The sequence below is a fragment of the Poecilia mexicana genome, unplaced genomic scaffold (assembly GCF_051168715.1).
Source record: "Poecilia mexicana isolate PSO_F unplaced genomic scaffold, ASM5116871v1 scaffold_23, whole genome shotgun sequence".
In the NCBI taxonomy this organism is placed as follows: Eukaryota; Metazoa; Chordata; class Actinopteri; order Cyprinodontiformes; family Poeciliidae; genus Poecilia; species Poecilia mexicana.
In genome coordinates this window covers 13,991,915-14,009,069 of record NW_028263392.1, presented here as the reverse complement: position 1 = coordinate 14,009,069, position 17,155 = coordinate 13,991,915, and the positions used below count along the sequence as shown (strand labels likewise).

Genomic DNA, 17,155 nt, shown 5'->3' with positions numbered 1-17,155 from the left:
ATATATATATATATATATATATATAGACTGCTTGCACTCACAGGAGACATTTGAAAAGCAAAAAACACAAATTGTTACAGTAGAACCTTCAGATTTTCTCCGCCGGTTCTGTGGCCATGTTGATGACTCCCTGACAGCACCTCTGGGATAAACTATCCTCCATCCCTCCGCCACGAGTCGCTTCTTATCCTCCAAGCCATTAGTCAGCTTGAGGCTCGTCTCGTATTCACGTGGAACACTATTTGTAGTCGTATCTTCAGTTTCACATTACTGAAGATAATGTGAAAGGCCTAGAAGCCTTTCTTCTGATCAGATCCACTTGACTTAAAATGGTTCAAAAGAAACTTTCATGTCATTTCTATAGAGGATTTGTGACTGTCTGACCTCTAAGGATTTGTAGAAGAGACACAATATGAGTTCGCTCCCTGGAGTCTCTGCGCAGCAGCGAGTTATTGTCCTCGACTCCTGAAGGACAGATGAGAAACAGATTTTATAAAAGAAAACATGGTTTTATTTTTTTTTTAATAGTATAAAATAATTGCATTTTTGCACGCTGAAAACAAAATATTTCCAATTAATTATGTTATTGATTAATTTGATAGAAATGTCAAAACTAAAAACAAAGTTCATGAAACTGACAATCTTTTACAATTTATTTTTTCTTAGAAAAACGTTTTAATTCTTTTTTTTAAATATTTTTTTAATTCAAATAATTGCAGCACATGTATTTCTGCAAGTGGGCTTCGTTCATCAGTTTATGTTTTAAGCAGGTTTCATGCTTAAGCTAAGTGTTTGTAATGTAAATAAATTTCATATGCCTTTTTGTAGAATGTGAGAACAAGAGAGTAATTAAATTTAATTTGTTAAAAAAATACCAATCGTGACTTTTTTTCTTTAAAAATGTTCCTGCTGGCTTAAATCAAATGGAAACTTAACCACAAATCAAAAGTAAAAAAAAAAAATAAAAATTAAATATGTTGCATCGACAGTTATGAATTAATGCCTAATGTGTAGAAGCATATCAACATATTCTCAGTTCTGCTAATTTAGTTTGATCTCACAAACACCAGCGAGAAAAACCTAGACACTACAAAATACCACAAAAAATGTTTTTAACACAAAAGACAGACAACACACTTGCAGGATTTCCAAGCGCTATGCACTAAATTACAGAGTTTATACGTTTTCCTTTTGAGTTTTTCAGGAATTCTCAGCTAAAGTGTGCATCTAAATCTTTAATGATTAACTTTCTGTGAACCAGCAGGAAACCGAAAGTACACTCGGAAAGCTCTTGAGGAAAAAAAATGCCTTCTAGCGTTGAAATGAAAAGCGTAGAAGCTCTCCGGAGGAGCTGGAGGAAGTTGTTAGCAAAAGCGTCTCTCACTAAACTGCTGCCTCCTCAACTCTGACGGAGATTAGCAGCAGGAAGAGAGACGAGGTTCCATCTGCAAACACGATCAGTGGGGTTTCTTTCTGTTGGGGTTCTTCTAAGTCATCTCGGTCACTGCTCATGCTGTCGTGCAGAATGTTCTGCTGCATTTTTCTGTTGGCTTGCAGTGTGTGTGCCGTTCTAAAGTAAATCCTTGACAAATGCTTCAACCTTTATACCTGTATACCGTGGTTGACTGAAAACACGTTAGCTGGAAATTCAAAACTTCCTCACTTTCAAAGTCAAATTCATTGTTTATTGTTTAATCTTCACGTAATCTATTTCAAACAAAAAAATCTGCTTTATGACCGATTCTGTCATTTCCAGCTCACTGGTGGATTTCTTCTGATCCTGACCCGTCTCGTCCTTTTCTCTGTGGTTCTGCAGGAGTTTGCTGCTCTGACCAAGGAGCTGAACGCCTGCAGGGAGCAGCTGCTGGAGAAGGAGGAGGAGATCTCTGAGCTCAAAGCTGAGAGGAACAACACCAGGGTATCTAAAGCCTGAATCTTACATCAAACTTACACTGTGCTGCATCAGACAGAAGCAGTGAATCTGCATAAATTTGGTTTTCTCCCATTAGTTTTGTTGTTAACAATGAAGCTGGGTTTTGTTTTTTGTTCTGACGAAGCAAATTTTCTTCTTTATGCTTTTTTCTTTCTGATTGGTGCAGTTTGAATTTGTCCAGGTGGCTTGGTCTGCTTTCAGAAGCTCGGAATGAAAGCAAGAAAAGGAAATAAAGATATGACCACAGAGTTTAATAAATGTCATCTTACCACTCCCAGTATCTTTGTATTTACAGAAGATACAAATGAAGTTGGGATCCTTTCAAACTAGCAGCAGGGGAGTGAAACGATATAGACTTGTTTTATTTCTGATGTTAAAATTGTGAATGAATTGTGTCAAATCCAACCAACAGAACTGTATTTCCATGACAAACAAATATCTTTAGCATAGAGATGGAGGAATGAATTGTTAACAACTGGACCTAAATTATTAATATGAGTTGTGAAAACGTGGTATTCCTAATACACAGCTTTGAGGGACACCCTTTGTGACGGGTAACCAGAAGAAAGACTAAATTATGCACAGATTTTTCCCACATTCCTGATATTTATAATGTTTCACTTAGAGCTCCAGAATTTTGAATATGATCTTGAGAAAAAAGGCCCCTGGAGGCTGACTGCATATTCTGATGAACAGAAATGGAAGTAAGTCTGCAAAAGTACTGAACCAAGCATCTATGCTGTCAGTAGTTCTTGACATTTTGCCTGGGAGTTTTCCTCTTCCTCCACATGTGAGTGCTCCGCAGTAGGATGAAGTGGTGATAATATGCAGAATGCTCCGGCTCAAATACTCTCATGGGAAATTGAACCAACTTGTAAATGTTTGGGGAGGCAAAAAGTTGTGCATGTTCACTTTTAAAAAAACATTCTCATCTTAAAAGCTGTAAGCACAGTCTGCTGCTGCCAGATAAGATGGGTTTACTTTTCTGCACTGATTTAGTTTTCACTTTTTTTTTGTTCTGCTAAAGGACTATTTTAGCACAGCTCACTGAGAAATCATGAAAACAGGTGCAAAGCAACAGAAAACGTCATTTTCACACTCGCTTAATTATCGCCTCTAACTCTCTAAAGAGGGATTTTCTAAGCAAGCTTTAATTAAACTTGGTTTTGTCACTGAAGGTGTTTTACATTTCATAATTAAGTTTTGAAAAGCATGTGCAGACAGGCAGTGGACTGAGGGGGCTGCAGTGTGGGGACATGTAAACTTTATTGACTGCTGGGGATAAGTGTCCCAATCGAATGCCATGCACATACAGCTGGACTCGAACGGGTCTGGAGACATGAAGCGTGTCCAACAAATAATAAAGCAAAGGTTGAAAAAAAATCTAGCAAACAGGATTAGAGTGTGTTCTAATTCTGGAAGGAGCTCAGTGTAAACACTTCATGACTGTGTTTGCTCTGTTGACGTAGCAGGAATACATGACGACTGCTGCTCCAGTTCTGACAGAGATGATTCAGATAGAGAGGTGGTTTAAATTTGTGTTTAGATGGTTATGTTTCTCAGAAACATGAGAATGACTACTTGAATTTTTTTCTAATGGTAAAATATAATTGGTTGCATTTTTTAAAAACTATAATTGAACGCATACTACTTCCAGAGCATTTATTTCAATAGGTTAGTGGAAAAGCAAGTTGGTTTCTGCAGCATATGGTGCTGCAGACAGTCCATCCCCGTGTGAATTCAAAACTGCTTTCCTTTGCAATAAAAGTTTCCTCTCTTAGCCACAGTAGAAACTGATGTCAAATTGGAAATATTTAAAATATTCTTGATGTGCTTATTATGAAAAGTTCACCACTGAGACTTCTGGGTTTATGGTTAAATGCAATTACTGTCTTTTACTTTCCACTGGAAACGACAATCTTGAATCAGTCGCTGTGCACCTTTTGCATTTTTGTTTTTATGCTGTATTCACTACACAAATCTACAACAAAGAGCGGTATTAATGTAACACTTTCATAAAGAAAGTGGTGAAGCTCGAAAGTATCTTAAGGTTTACTTTTTAATGCAGTTAGTGCTCAAAGACTCGCTCAGGGATGAGTCTGCATCTGTTCAGCAGCTGTTTGAAGCTTTTCCCTCCTTTTAACAAATAATATGTGCTTGTGATTTTCCCAGTTACTTCTGGAACATCTGGAATGCCTGGTGTCCAGACACGAGCGGTCACTCCGAATGACGGTGGTCAAGCGGCAAGCTCAGTCCCCCTCAGGGGTCTCCAGTGAGGTTGAAGTCCTCAAAGCACTTAAGTCCCTATTTGAACACCACAAAGCACTCGATGAGAAGGTATATCTGCCACCAGCTGTGTATTATTTTCACTTCTGTTGGAGGAAAAAAAAATATATTTTTGCATGTTTGTAAATGAATGCAGAATACTGTGAAACAATATGGGTTCCTTATATATTTTAATAGAATTTATATGTTGATTTACTGTTTAAAACGATGCTATGAGACTATCTGACTTGAGCATTGTTGGCACTGTTTGTTTTCCATAGTTAGATTGCTGCTTTTACCCTCTGTTCCCCCCTTTGTGATCCACAGGGAGGCCAGCTTTCAGCCTGACCCCTAAATGCTCTCATCTGTTAAGGCCTGATGATTTGGGTGGTGAAATTGTCTTGGGGTACTGGGCATATTCTCAACTCAAAAGTTTTTAATTCAGGGTTAACTCCTCTGAGATTGTTGAAAAGATAAGAACAAGAAGGTGGGAGATATATTGAAAGAAAAATTACTTTTGGACTCAATCAGGGTTCCTTTTGTGTTATTGTACAGCCATAAGCAGAGAAAAGAATGATTTATCTCCTGCCGTGTTAGATTTAAATGAACAGTGATGTAAATATTGTTTTCTCTTTTCATATTTTCAGGTCAGAGAGAGACTCCGAGTGTCACTGGAGAGAGTCTCTGCCTTGGAGGAGGAGCTCACAGCAGCCAACCAGGAGGTAACAAACTGTGAGCTTATATGAAATAACAGCTGTGCTAATATTTAAACATACTTACTTAAATGCACATTCACTGATTTGCTGAATGTTTGACTGGATAATGAGCCCCAGGCCAGTGTATTTACGTTGATTTTCTCTAGTACAACAAATCCTAGAAATAGAAATTTCTACATTTTGTCAAGTTACAAGTCAATGCATCACTGGGATTTCAGGTGAAAGACAAACACAAGTATCTGTGAAGTGGACAGGAAAAGTTTTCATTTGATTTGACAATTCAAAAAGCTGCAAAACACAATAAAACCTCTACAATAAAATCCAGTGCAGCCAGTTGCAGAAAGCATTTCATTTCACCATAACTGTGTTTTGTGAGGTTCTCAGAGGTTTATTTGAGCACAAACGCCTCACACATTTTTACAGCAATGTATATCCTGCTATAAACATTTTTTTTTTCACTAAAACTCAGAACCTGCAGAAGAACGCTCGCTGTTTTCAGATCAAAGTTGCTTCATGTTCCACACCAGCAGCCGCTTCCCAGTCCGTCACCAGTCACCACACTTGGACTTTTTGTGGTTGTCACATCCTGACAGGGATTTGGTTGGAAGGCGCAAAGATGAGAATATAAACGAAAAAAAGGCAACGAATGTCGATGCCGACTGTGGCCAAAGAGATGTGTGCTAATGAGTGTGCAGGTGTGTCTTTAGCGAAAGCTGAAACAGTATGGAGACCACAATCTTAGCTGAAATGAACAGTGTTTCAGAGGAGATGGTGTGGGCTATTTGGCTGCAAAATCAAAGATCATTTTCTGGAGAAGTGAGAGTAATTTGACAAGCCTGTCGTTTTTAAAGTTTTTCTTTTTCTTATTCTCTCCTAGAAGAAACTTGATTTTAACGGCGCATTTGAGGCACCGTCAGACACGGCGGTAGGAAATGTAGCGCCGTTAGAAATTCTCCCACCACTGAGCCAAGGTTAGAAAGCCTCTGCAGTACATCCGCGAGCTTCCCCCTTATATACGGTTAACAACGCCCGCCAGCTGTGGGCAGACGAGCGATCGGGCCTAGAGGCGGCAGACAGACGCTCAAGCTGCCGTTGCTGAATAGAAACGTCTCACTTCAGGGGCTCCAGGGAGGCTTGAGCAAGCAAACTGGTAATTGATTTTGGATGGAAGGTCTTGTAGGAGTCCCATTTCCCTGCAGGCATTTTCACAACACTGATGAAATCTGCACCCTTTGACCTTGTGCAGTCACAGGTGCTCAAGTGGCCACACACTGATTACCGCAAGGGATTCTAATTTGCTTCTGTCAAATCAAATGTTATACTGGATGTGTTGGAATCTATTTAAAGACACAATTAAGGAAATGAGTTTAACAGTTTAAAAGTTACACAACATGTTTAGAATTGTTTTTGTTTGTTAAAGTGACACAATGCCAGTATTCTTTCTAGGATTCTCATTGTTCTTAGTTGACCAAATGGAGGCGGACATTGTCTTCTGCTCACAGAGCTGAGACTTTATTTAAAATGTTGTTGCAAAGCTAGTAAGTTTTCTTTAATGCTGTACAGGTCTGACTCCTGCAAAGCATGTTTTAGTATTTTTAAGGAAAAATATTGTGCAGTACTTTCCCAAAGCCTGTTTTTTAATAGTTTTTCTGAGTGGACAGATGCCCTCAAATTTTATGTTAATATCGATATCTTATTTTGGACTTTCATAATAAAAAAAAAATCCAAAAACATTCGGTTTCATCTTTAAAGTTTCTTACGGATAAAAAACCTGGCATTTTAGGAAAAATGAATGCATTATTTTGTGGCATTTCCAGTAACAAGTTTATTTGTCTGGGTCATCTGCGTCAGACCTGCACATTTTCTGGTCTCCTTTTTAATATGATGAGGCATTGAAAAACCATTGATTGATAATAAATCTAAGCAGTAGGTAACATGGCTTGGGAAACAAAAAAAACAACAGTATTTTAACCTCAACATGAAACCAGATCCTGCAGAGGATTCAACACGTTTGAAGTCGTATAATCCGGTTAGTCCCACTTACATGGGGAGATCTGATTAGAGATGAGCACTGCAAGCACAAATACCATCTGAATATGGAAATGGTTGAATATCTGAATATTTAGCCTTCATTTTCACAACCTGCTGTTGAAAACAAGACAGACGTTTATCAAAACAGTCGTATTATATGTGAAATCCAAGTTTGATATTGGAATATTTAGTGCACATCCATACATGCAATCAGATTTATTTCCACTGTGCTACCTTTAAAATAAACCCAAATATAGCGCAGGAAATCGGAGCAGAAATGGCTTTATTTTGACTCCAAGGAAAATGTTTTTGTATGAGGAAAGAAATTGGAGTTATTTTTTTCCCCATTTGTGACTGATTCTATTTTAAGTAGACTGCACCGAACCTCCATGCTACTGGATGGATTCAATCTTCTTCAATTCAGTAAATTGCTTTGCAGAAAATCAAAATCACCCTTCACTCCTTCTAGTAATTCAATTTCTCCTTCGTCACTCTACTTCGGACATTTCTCATAACATGAAATTGTTGTAAAAACAGACGAGGAACATCACACTGTCCCTTTCTTTCGTTCTTGCTATTTTGTAGTGGAGACGGATCCAGAAGAAGAACTGAAGGGCAGCAGCCTGTCCATCTGAACTTGTCGTTTGTGTAATTTCTGAGCTGGAGATGCATGCACGGCACTCCATTCATTATTTGTTGGGCTTTCATGTCAGGGGTGGCGTTGGTGTTTGATCTCTGAGGTGGAGAAACTGCAGACGATCTCAGGATAGTCGAGGAAACATCCAGAGACGCGGCTCTGACCTCATTAAAATTAATGAACAGAAATGCTCTGTAGTGTTTTAACCCTCGTTGTACGGAAGCAAGGAGGTCGTTTCACAGACTTATTTAGTGGCAGAAGTCGCTGTCTGGATCGTGCAAACAATTCTGTTGCTGTTTGTGTCATTGATTATCCTCTAAAGCAAAAAATATATCACACAAAACATGACCTTGTTTCTCTAAACGATCACTGTGCTTTCACGTAGGATGACGTGTTTAAAGCGAAACATTAGCGATCCTGGGAAATCCCCAAAGAAAAACCAGAGAAAGCAGAGTTCAGGTCAAAGCCCGCTGAAAGCTTCTGAGAACCGAGAGTCTGATGGAGCTTTAACATCCTCCCTGCATGGTTAGGGTTAGTCTACCGGATTGTTGTTGGAGCTGCTTCTTTGCTTGCAGAGGGATTATAGTTAAATAATGTGAGCCTTTTGTAGCTGAAGTGCTTCTGTGACCTTTGCTGTAAGGAGGATGCTGAGGGTTAAAGCAGAGCAGGAAGCACAAGCAGCAAATGATCAGAGAAACAGACGACTTACGCAACACGGCAAATCACTTTGATCTTTCCATCATTTCTTCCCTTCTCTAATCATCTTTCTTTCTCTTATTCCTTTGAATATTTCCTTTAATATTTTATCCTTCCTTTCTTTCAGCGATTTTTTTGCTGTTCCCATCTTTTTCTTTCTTCATTCTCTTAAAGTTTTCCTGCCATCAGTCTCTGCCTTCTCACTGCTGAAGTTTTCATTTTTTAAAGTTCAATAAAAGAAATTGAAGAAATTCCTCTCCTGTGTAAACCATAGAAATATTGCTTGCTGTTTAATGAAGGATATTAAAAGATAAAATGCAGCAGAAGCTCCTCAGACTTTTAGACTTCAGTACAGACGCATGTAGTAATGAGCCAGGAAATCCAGCTGTGTTCAATTTCAGCACTAATTCGACTCCTCCTCCCTGAAAGGAGGTTTTTCTGTTTACCTTGAAAAGACTGTCTTCCAATCTGTGGCCTTGCATTGCTGTTAGAAGGAGAATTAAATAAAATCACAAGGAAAAACGCTTTTTAAAAGCTGATCTAAAGTAAATGCTCATGCAGAGGACTCTGGACTCGGGTATTTACTTCAGCTCTGCTTTTAGAGATCCGAGGAGATGCATTCAGTTTGAGTTTGGAGGTAATTTTAAAGTATTTAGTTTGAAAGATAAAGAAGCACTTTGTAGCTACAGAAGATCTTGTGTCACTGTAAAGCTGTAAACATTATTACTGGTCATATCCATGGTGATGTGCTGATTTTAGCTGCTTAAGGCCATAGTTACTGTGATTTTATGAGACTTCTAGCTTTATTTTTCTGTCGTGTCATTTTAAACATTGTCCAACATTGGCTCCATGATTAATGAATATTTTAAATGTATACCTGTGTTTACGATCGTACAGATTGTGGCCTTACGAGAGCAAAACGCTCACCTTCAGAGGAAAGTCGCGTCCGGTGAAGGAGGCGATGACCTACTGGAGGGCAGCGAAGCGCATCAAAAGCTCCACGGCAAGGTGAGCGTCACCGGAGCTCAGGTTTCTGGCTGTAAATGAAAATAAACAGTACTGTGAGACATTTATTTAAAGGGAATAAAGATGATTTCAAAATCCAACAATGACATGCTAATGTATTTCCTTAGGAGCCAAATTTGTCTTTCTCTTAAGACAGGCTGGTCATCTTGCTTCAAGCAGCTGACAGGAACTTCTTTGTGCACCAAGCAGTCGATGGAAACTATTGCATTCATCAGGAGTACTAAGAACTAAATTTAGGCCGTTTCCGAGCTGTAACATGACTTCATTTGACATCTTGGTCAATGAAATCCACCCTGTACCGTCAATTTGGAATAAAATCTTCAAAACTCATGTAACTGCACCTTGTTCCACTACGCCGCTCCGATTTTGTTTTATATCGGCATCATCAGAACTTCAAACCTCGTATCTGATGCTAAAAAAATATTTCCATGCAGACAGAGGCAGCTGGATAGTTGGTTAGATCAATGGGAAGGCTGCTACTCTGCTGGTCCTCTGCAGGCTGCAGCTTGGGGGGAGGAGAATAGGCGGGTGTGGAGAGTAGAGAGATGAAAAGCGCGCACGCTGAGGCGAGAGGTAATGAGAAGACGGTTATCATCTGCTCTGTTCTGTTGAGATAAAATAAAGGAATATAAACACAGGCTGTTTTCTGCATGTTAATGTTTGGCTGCGTGCTCCTCATGTGATGCGGCGAAGGCAAAGTTTTAACCTTGCGGTGATGGAGAGGTTTAGTCATTCAGCGTCGCTGCAGTCACAAGGACTGACAGAGACGCTGCTGCAAACACCATTAGCTGGGAGTGACGGCCTGTCCTGTGGTGTAAAATATACATGGCTGTGGCCTCAATGTGGCAGGTAGGAGGAGGTCAAGGGCAGGAAAGGTCACGCTTTCTTTTTGTTTTAGGAATCGTTGTTTTCTGTTCTCACTCCTATTCCTTATTTTGTCTACCAAATCTTTATTGCTATGAGGTAAAAATAAACTTTTATGAGAGATAGACGCATATATAGACGTTTCAGCCAACGGATGGGGAATTTTATACACTTTCTGCTAGTTTTTAACCAATATCACCTTTATCTGAAGATGCAGTCTCTAAAATTTGACTTTACTTTGTAAGCTAACTAAACTTTGTAAAGACTGCATGCTTTGCGGCTATGCACTAAAACACCTAAAATAAAAAAGAGATTGAAAAATGGGTTGAAAAATGTCAGTTATGGTTTCTAAGGGAGGCTTTTCTTTCCTATGTTGACCTCGCACATGTTGTGTCTCCCTCCCAGCGTCTGTCGAACGGCTCTCTGGAGTCGGCCCGCGAGGCGAGCCAGGTGGTGGAGCTGCAGGATCTGCTGGAGAAGCAGAACTACGAGCTGGCCCAGATGAAGGAGCGCATGTCCTCTCTGTCCTCCAGGGTGTCCGAGGTGGAGCAGGAGCTGGAGACGGCCCGCAAAGACCTCATCAAGTCAGAGGAGATGAACAACAAGTACCAGAGAGACATCAAAGAAGTAAAAGCTCATACACATTCACTTGTACGCGCTGTATGTGCGCAGAGAAGAGAGGGAAACGTGCATATTTCTAAGTTGGGGAGGAAAAAGACATGAGAGAATCCTTGCAGTGGTGTGAAAAAGCTGGCATTTCAATGGGCTGGGAGTTACTCCAAAAACACCAATGTATCCATGCCCTGAATAAATGACGTTTTTTTCTCACTATTTGAAATTACGTTAAACTAAAGTTTCTCTCTGTTAGCACAGTTTTAAAATTTATTGGAATACGTAGTTTGCTGAAAACGTGGCCTATTCCTCATGGACTGATCTGATGTAGCATTTTAAGGTGCTTAAATGTTGCAGATGTTGCTTTATAAGCCATAAGTCCATCATAAAGTCTTTTCCAAATGGTTTAAAGCCACTTTGAATGTGCACATCTATGCTAAAATGCTTCACAATAATTTTCTCAGATGGTATTTAGCAAACATAAGCAAGTTTGGCCATTTTGACAATGAGAAAGTTTATGTATTCATCTGGTTTTAATCTCAATCTCTAAATATCTGCATACCTCCTTAAAATGTCTACATTTCTAACATGTTAAATGCTGGCTCGTAAATATTTAGCACACTGCAAGATACAGCAAAGAAAATGAAGAAAATAATTCTCCAATAGCCGACAGCACAATAGCACAGCTGCGTACTTGTTCACTGTGCCTATGTATATAGGCTGATACCCCTTTGAACCACGCCTGAAATTACTATTGATTGCTAACAATGCAGGCTGAGGCATTTATTGCAGCCTTATTGGAAAGACGGCTTGTTATCACCGTTACCTGTCGTCTCTGAGAGCTGCAGTATCTATCCACCCTTGCAGGATGACTATTTCTTGTTGCTTTTTGTCTCCTGCAGTTCTTTCTGCAGGAAATTAACTCTCATAGTTTTTGTGGTAGTCCTGCCACTGTGAAGCAGAACTCTCAAAAACTCAGTTTTTGCTTTTTGTAGTTTCCCAACTCATTTTGTGCAGCTTTAGAGAGCCCTGCACAAGTGCTCCTTTTTTATTTTACTCTATAAAAGTATATTTTGTTGTGTATTTTAATGCATTCTATACATCCAGAAAACATAAGCAACAACTAAAGTTCTGATTTAACACAGATGTAAAAAAAAAAAAAAAACACCAGGATCTTGACTGTTCTGATAATTGTGCGCAGGTCATGTGCCAGAAGGAGGACATGGAGGAACGCATCGTCACGCTGGAGAAACGCTACCTGAGCGCGCAGCGAGAAGCCACGTCTGTGCACGACATCAACGACAAGCTGGAGAATGAGTTGGCCAACAAAGAAGCATTCCTTAGACAGGTAGGTAAAACCTGCTGAGGATCTAAAAGAGGCTTGAAGGTTAATAACTCAAAGATGGCGGTAGACTCTGAAGCCAGTTTACTATGAGGTTTTGTGTGTGTTAGATTCTCCCTTGAGGCTGGACAATCTGGAGCAGTGCGCGTGTCTGATAACAGGTCTGATCTCTACAGAATGATAAAAGTAATCCAAAGTTTTCAAAGTCAGAAATCATCTAAGTGTCGAAGTACTTCAAGTCAGGCGATACTAAATGGAGGTTTGGATTCCCTTTTGTGTTTCTTCATCCTAATGAAACAAGGATGGGGGAAAAAAAATAACATTTCTCTTTTTGCTGGAAATGCTGGTTTGCAATAATTAAAATTTTTCAGAGGTCTCATCAAAAAATAGCTTTTTTTATACATGTGAGCGCACAGTACTGGACCAGCTGACTCTCACTCTTTCCAGTGTTTCCTGCATGCTTGACTGCTCATTATTCTGCCTTTAGGTGTTAATGTGCAAACTGTATGCAGAAGCTGAAATTAGTTTTACTTCACTCCATTTTAATCACATTTAGTTATGTAATTATTGAGAATACCTACATCAGATTTAATCTTGACAAAGCATCTGAAAACTTTAATATTTTAGGTTTTTAGTTTTTGGGTTTAAACAGCGTTTTAGACATCAGAACTACTGACATTTTGTCTTTAGGTGCCATGAAGCTTCAGTATTTTGAGCTCTTGCTGCCGCCCTCCATCACAGGCTGTGCATTGAGTCCATTTGTCCTGTTGGCAGCAGATGAAGCTCAGGATACCCACTGATGTCTGAAGATAAGGTGTTGATGGAACGCAGACTCGGCCGTGGCTCCAGAAAGATGAAGCCGTGAGAAGATACGGCAAGCAAAACGGCCAAAAATACACGCAGGAGCAAGTTACAAACCAAAAGCAGATGGCCATGATTCCCCAGTGTGACCTCAAAACTGAAAATATCACTGACACAGAAACAACACATTCTTGGCCCACTCCAGTCAAATGATTGCATATTGAGCTGCCAGGCTTGATGCTTATGGGATCAAAGCTTCTGCCACTGAAAGCAAAGGCTGCCGTCCGAGGCAAAGTAACGCTGCTCAGCGCTCGACACACATGAGGGAGATATGTCAGTCAGCAACACCGAGCTTCATTTCTGTGGTTAGTACCTGATAGTTGGAAACTGTAATTGGCAAATGCGGAGTTGCTGCTTTTTTCCAACAAAGGATGTTTTTTTTTTTTGTTTTGTTTTTTAGCAGCAATGCAGTGCTGGTGATGGTGAAGAGAAAAGGGAGATTAAAGTTTTTTTTGTTTCACCTTTTGTTGGCCAGAACATTATGAAAATTCAGATGATCTTAATGGAAATAAATAGATTAGATGGACAGTGAATGGAAACAAAACGGCTTCAATGTCGATTGAAAACCAACTTTTTGAATAACAGATTTTTAATCTCTTAAAATTTGACTGTTTGAGCTGAGATCTGGAGTTTCACATTACTCTTTTTAGACAAACGGTGCAGAAGTATTCATGTGTCGCATTACAACCACAAACTTTACAATTTATGTGATAAACTAAAATAAAGTAGCTGTTAAGTGAAAGAAAACGGATACATGTTTGTTTATTTATTGCTTACAAAAGTATCACATCAGACAAGTTGGGGGTTAAAATTGTGGAAATTCTTACAATAGATCAAATCCTGCTCATGTGTTTGAATGGTCTAGTCAAAGTCCTGACCTACAGAAACTTCAAAATTACTGGCAAACCTTGGAGATTAATATATAGACGATCTCCAATTGAGCTGTAATTGTAATTTTTAAAGGACGTTAATCATTTGTGTTTGTAACGTGACAAAATGTGAACATTTTCAAAGGACAATAAATTCCTCGTTGAGGCCGTGCAGACCCGACGGATCGACCAGGACTCGGCATGCGCAGCTAATAAACACCGACTGAAACAAACGGCGGTGCTCATGTGAATCCTGGTGTTGCTGTTTGTGTCCAGATGGAGGAGAAGAACCGGCAGCTGCAGGAGAGGCTGGAGCTGGCCGAGCAGAAGCTGCAGCAGACCATGAGGAAGGCGGAGACGCTGCCGGAGGTGGAGGCAGAACTTGCCCAGAGGATAGCCGCCCTCACCAAGGTAGGAATGCAAACCGGTACGCACATCCCCACAGACACCCTGACCTCTGGATGCTCCTGTGCCGCCGCGTGTCACGCCATGACATTTCAACGTATTCCTTCTCCTCTTCCTCGGCCGCATAGTCCGACTCCAGCTCCTCCTCCGCCTCCCCTGATGATTATCACTTTATTATGGAAGCTAAGCTTGAAGACATGAACTCCATTCTTAGGAAGGTAGACCCACGGGGAACTCCAGCTCCTGTAGTGAACATTGTTTAGTAGCGGTCGGCTACTGGGATTCTGCTCTGGCTGTTCGGCCACCAGTGGGACAGCTGCATGGCACGCCCAGCTGGAGCTCTTACTTTGCTGCGCTGGAGAGGCTCTCCTCCTTTTCATTGTGGTTGTGATCGTTTCCCCTTTCACTCTTCCTCTCAGATTGCTCTCCCTAGTTATGCTTTCTAAACTACATCCGTTTCTCACTTTCTGGTTCAGGGCTTTGCTTCTGTATCCGTCTCTGCTTCTTCTTCTTTTTCTTTTTCCTGCTGCCCTTTCTGCTCTCAAACAGGCACATCATTGTGGCGCTTCTTTCTGTCCCCTCTATGTTTTAATCCATCTGTAGGCAGAGGAGCGTCACGGGAGCATCGAGGAGCGAATGAGGCACTTGGAGTGCCAGTTGGAGGAGAAAAACCAGGAGCTGCTCAGGGTGAGTCACTGCGGAGGAGTCGTGCCAGGCAACATTAACCAGGCAGCCAGTTTGATGTGACAACAACCGATGACACATTTTTGGGATTTATCACCACTGAAGCCTGACCAAATGTGTGGTTCACACGCTCTGCTGAAGGAATAGTGCTCACAAATCACCCAGCCATGTCAAATTTATTTTAGGATTAAAATCTTCACAGCATTTCTGTTACGCTGTCACATTTTGCTGCATCATACAGACAGTTTAAAATGGATCTCTTTTGGTCCCTTTTAACACCATTTGAATAAGTGAAAACTGAGCATGTATAGAGTGCTTTCCACTTTTTTCTCACTCATAGTACATATGTGTAAAAAATGTCTTTAAAATATTCTGAAAAATCCAATTTTTAACATATTTATCGAGTAAAGGAAACAAAAAAGTGAGAACAAATTTTTAGTTTTCTGGAGTTATCGTTACGACAATAGGATAGAAAAGGACACTTGTTGATATGTAGACGATGTCTAGTGGTTGCTATGGAGACTTCGTGAAGCCAAGATACAACTCTCCAAAAACAAATTAATAAATAAAAATAAATTGGGTCGAATTTTGTTTAGTGGATTAATCTTCATGGAATACCTATAAATTTATCCACATCTGCATAAAATAAGGTTTGTTGGTCTAAACAGAATATTAGGCAAACAAAGAGTTTGGTCAGAACATCACACAAGTTGAATTAGTTTATTTAGCTTTAATCAAACTTTAAAGGCTGATGTCATTGTTGCTGTCCTTTCTTATGGTTATTAAAAATCGTAAAATGGGTATTTTAATGAGTTGACCTTTTTAAAGATGGTTTTGATGATTAAATGTCTCCATCACACCTGCTGCTCAGAGATAATTGACATGGAGTGAAAATTAAACACACAGAGATCAGCAAATGATACAAAAATAAAAAAAGAGCACAAAACAAGCATTTCCATGGAACTTGAATGTAAAATGATTTTTATTTAAAATACAATCTTCACATCAAAAGTATAAAGACATATATTTTTTTTACTCCTACAGGAGCACATGAAAAATTATAAAAAGGTTTAAAGAAGATGAAAAGTGAATATTTCCAAAATTTTGCAGCAGATTTTTTTACTGGGTTTATAAGTAGTTGAAGAATGAAGTTGCATGATTAGTTCATTTACTCTTCCTTTATCCCCCACTAAGTGAAACATGCCAGCAAACTGCAACCGTTCTGTAAGTTTTCCACATGACATAAATATATAATATTAGTTAGAAGAGGCCAGAACAATGAAACTCTTACAAAAACAATCACAGTTACATTTTTAGCACCATATTCAGACGTTTACAAGTGACTCAGCTCAGTTTGGTCCTTGCTGCGTTTTACCGTCTAGGCACGACAAAGAGAAAAGATGAACGAAGAGCACAACAAGCGACTTTCGGACACGGTGGATCGACTCCTCACCGAGTCCAACGAGCGGCTCCAGCTTCACCTGAAGGAGCGAATGGCAGCTCTGGAGGAGAAGGTCTGCAGAAGGAGGGCAGCAGAGCGGAGACTCAGTCATGTCGGTTCTCAGTGACTGAATGTTGCCGTTTGTTCTCATCTTTGCAGAACATGTTAATCCAGGACTCGGATGGATACAGAAAACAGTATGAAGAGTCTATACATGAAAAAGTATGTTGTCTGGATTTGAACAATGAAATAGAAAGTTGTTCTGTAAGACTTTTGAGTTGTAGACTTTAGTTTTTATGTTCGGATGTTTGACTAGGAATTTAACGTAGTTTTCTATTGTTCCTAAAAAACATTGTAGCTCATTGATGATGATTTGCTTTGTCCAGTCTCAGCTGGCAGAGGAGATCGAGAAGCTGAGATCGGAGCTCGACCAGTACAGACTGAGGGCAGGCTCCCTCACAGAACCCACGCTGTCTCGGTAGGTTGCCGGTTTGAGTCCCTGTGTGTTGGGCCTGCTACACACACGCTGTCCTGTCATTTCTCTTACAGTGAAACATGCACATGTGATGCATGTTGTGGCTGAAAATGCAAATTCTGATATCTTTGGTTTAGGCACGTATTAAAATATGTCGCTGTAAGAAAACATGCAGAAGGAGCATTTCGTCACAGTTTGTACAGGATGTGTTTATTGTAAAATGCAATAATAGGCTAAATCTGCAGTTAAAGTGTGAAGATATTAAATTATTTCTGTTTACTGGAAGCATCTGATTCGC

The 17,155-nt window shown here is 39.9% G+C and overlaps 1 protein-coding gene across 1 annotated transcript in view; it reads left to right on the top strand.

The window, feature by feature from the left end:
* Window positions 1-1,819: 1,819 nt before the first annotated feature.
* Window positions 1,820-17,155, top strand: part of ppfia2 (PTPRF interacting protein alpha 2) — a 29,708-nt gene continuing 14,372 nt past the window's right edge. Inside the window, exons 1-11 of the mRNA XM_088003068.1 lie at window positions 1,820-1,918; window positions 4,106-4,270; window positions 4,846-4,920; window positions 9,176-9,286; window positions 10,574-10,795; window positions 11,982-12,128; window positions 14,129-14,263; window positions 14,861-14,944; window positions 16,324-16,455; window positions 16,542-16,604; window positions 16,769-16,860. Of these exons, the coding sequence (XP_087859194.1) occupies window positions 4,160-4,270; window positions 4,846-4,920; window positions 9,176-9,286; window positions 10,574-10,795; window positions 11,982-12,128; window positions 14,129-14,263; window positions 14,861-14,944; window positions 16,324-16,455; window positions 16,542-16,604; window positions 16,769-16,860 (1,172 nt within the window). The 5' untranslated portion in view covers window positions 1,820-1,918; window positions 4,106-4,159. The remainder of the gene's footprint in view (window positions 1,919-4,105; window positions 4,271-4,845; window positions 4,921-9,175; window positions 9,287-10,573; window positions 10,796-11,981; window positions 12,129-14,128; window positions 14,264-14,860; window positions 14,945-16,323; window positions 16,456-16,541; window positions 16,605-16,768; window positions 16,861-17,155) is intronic.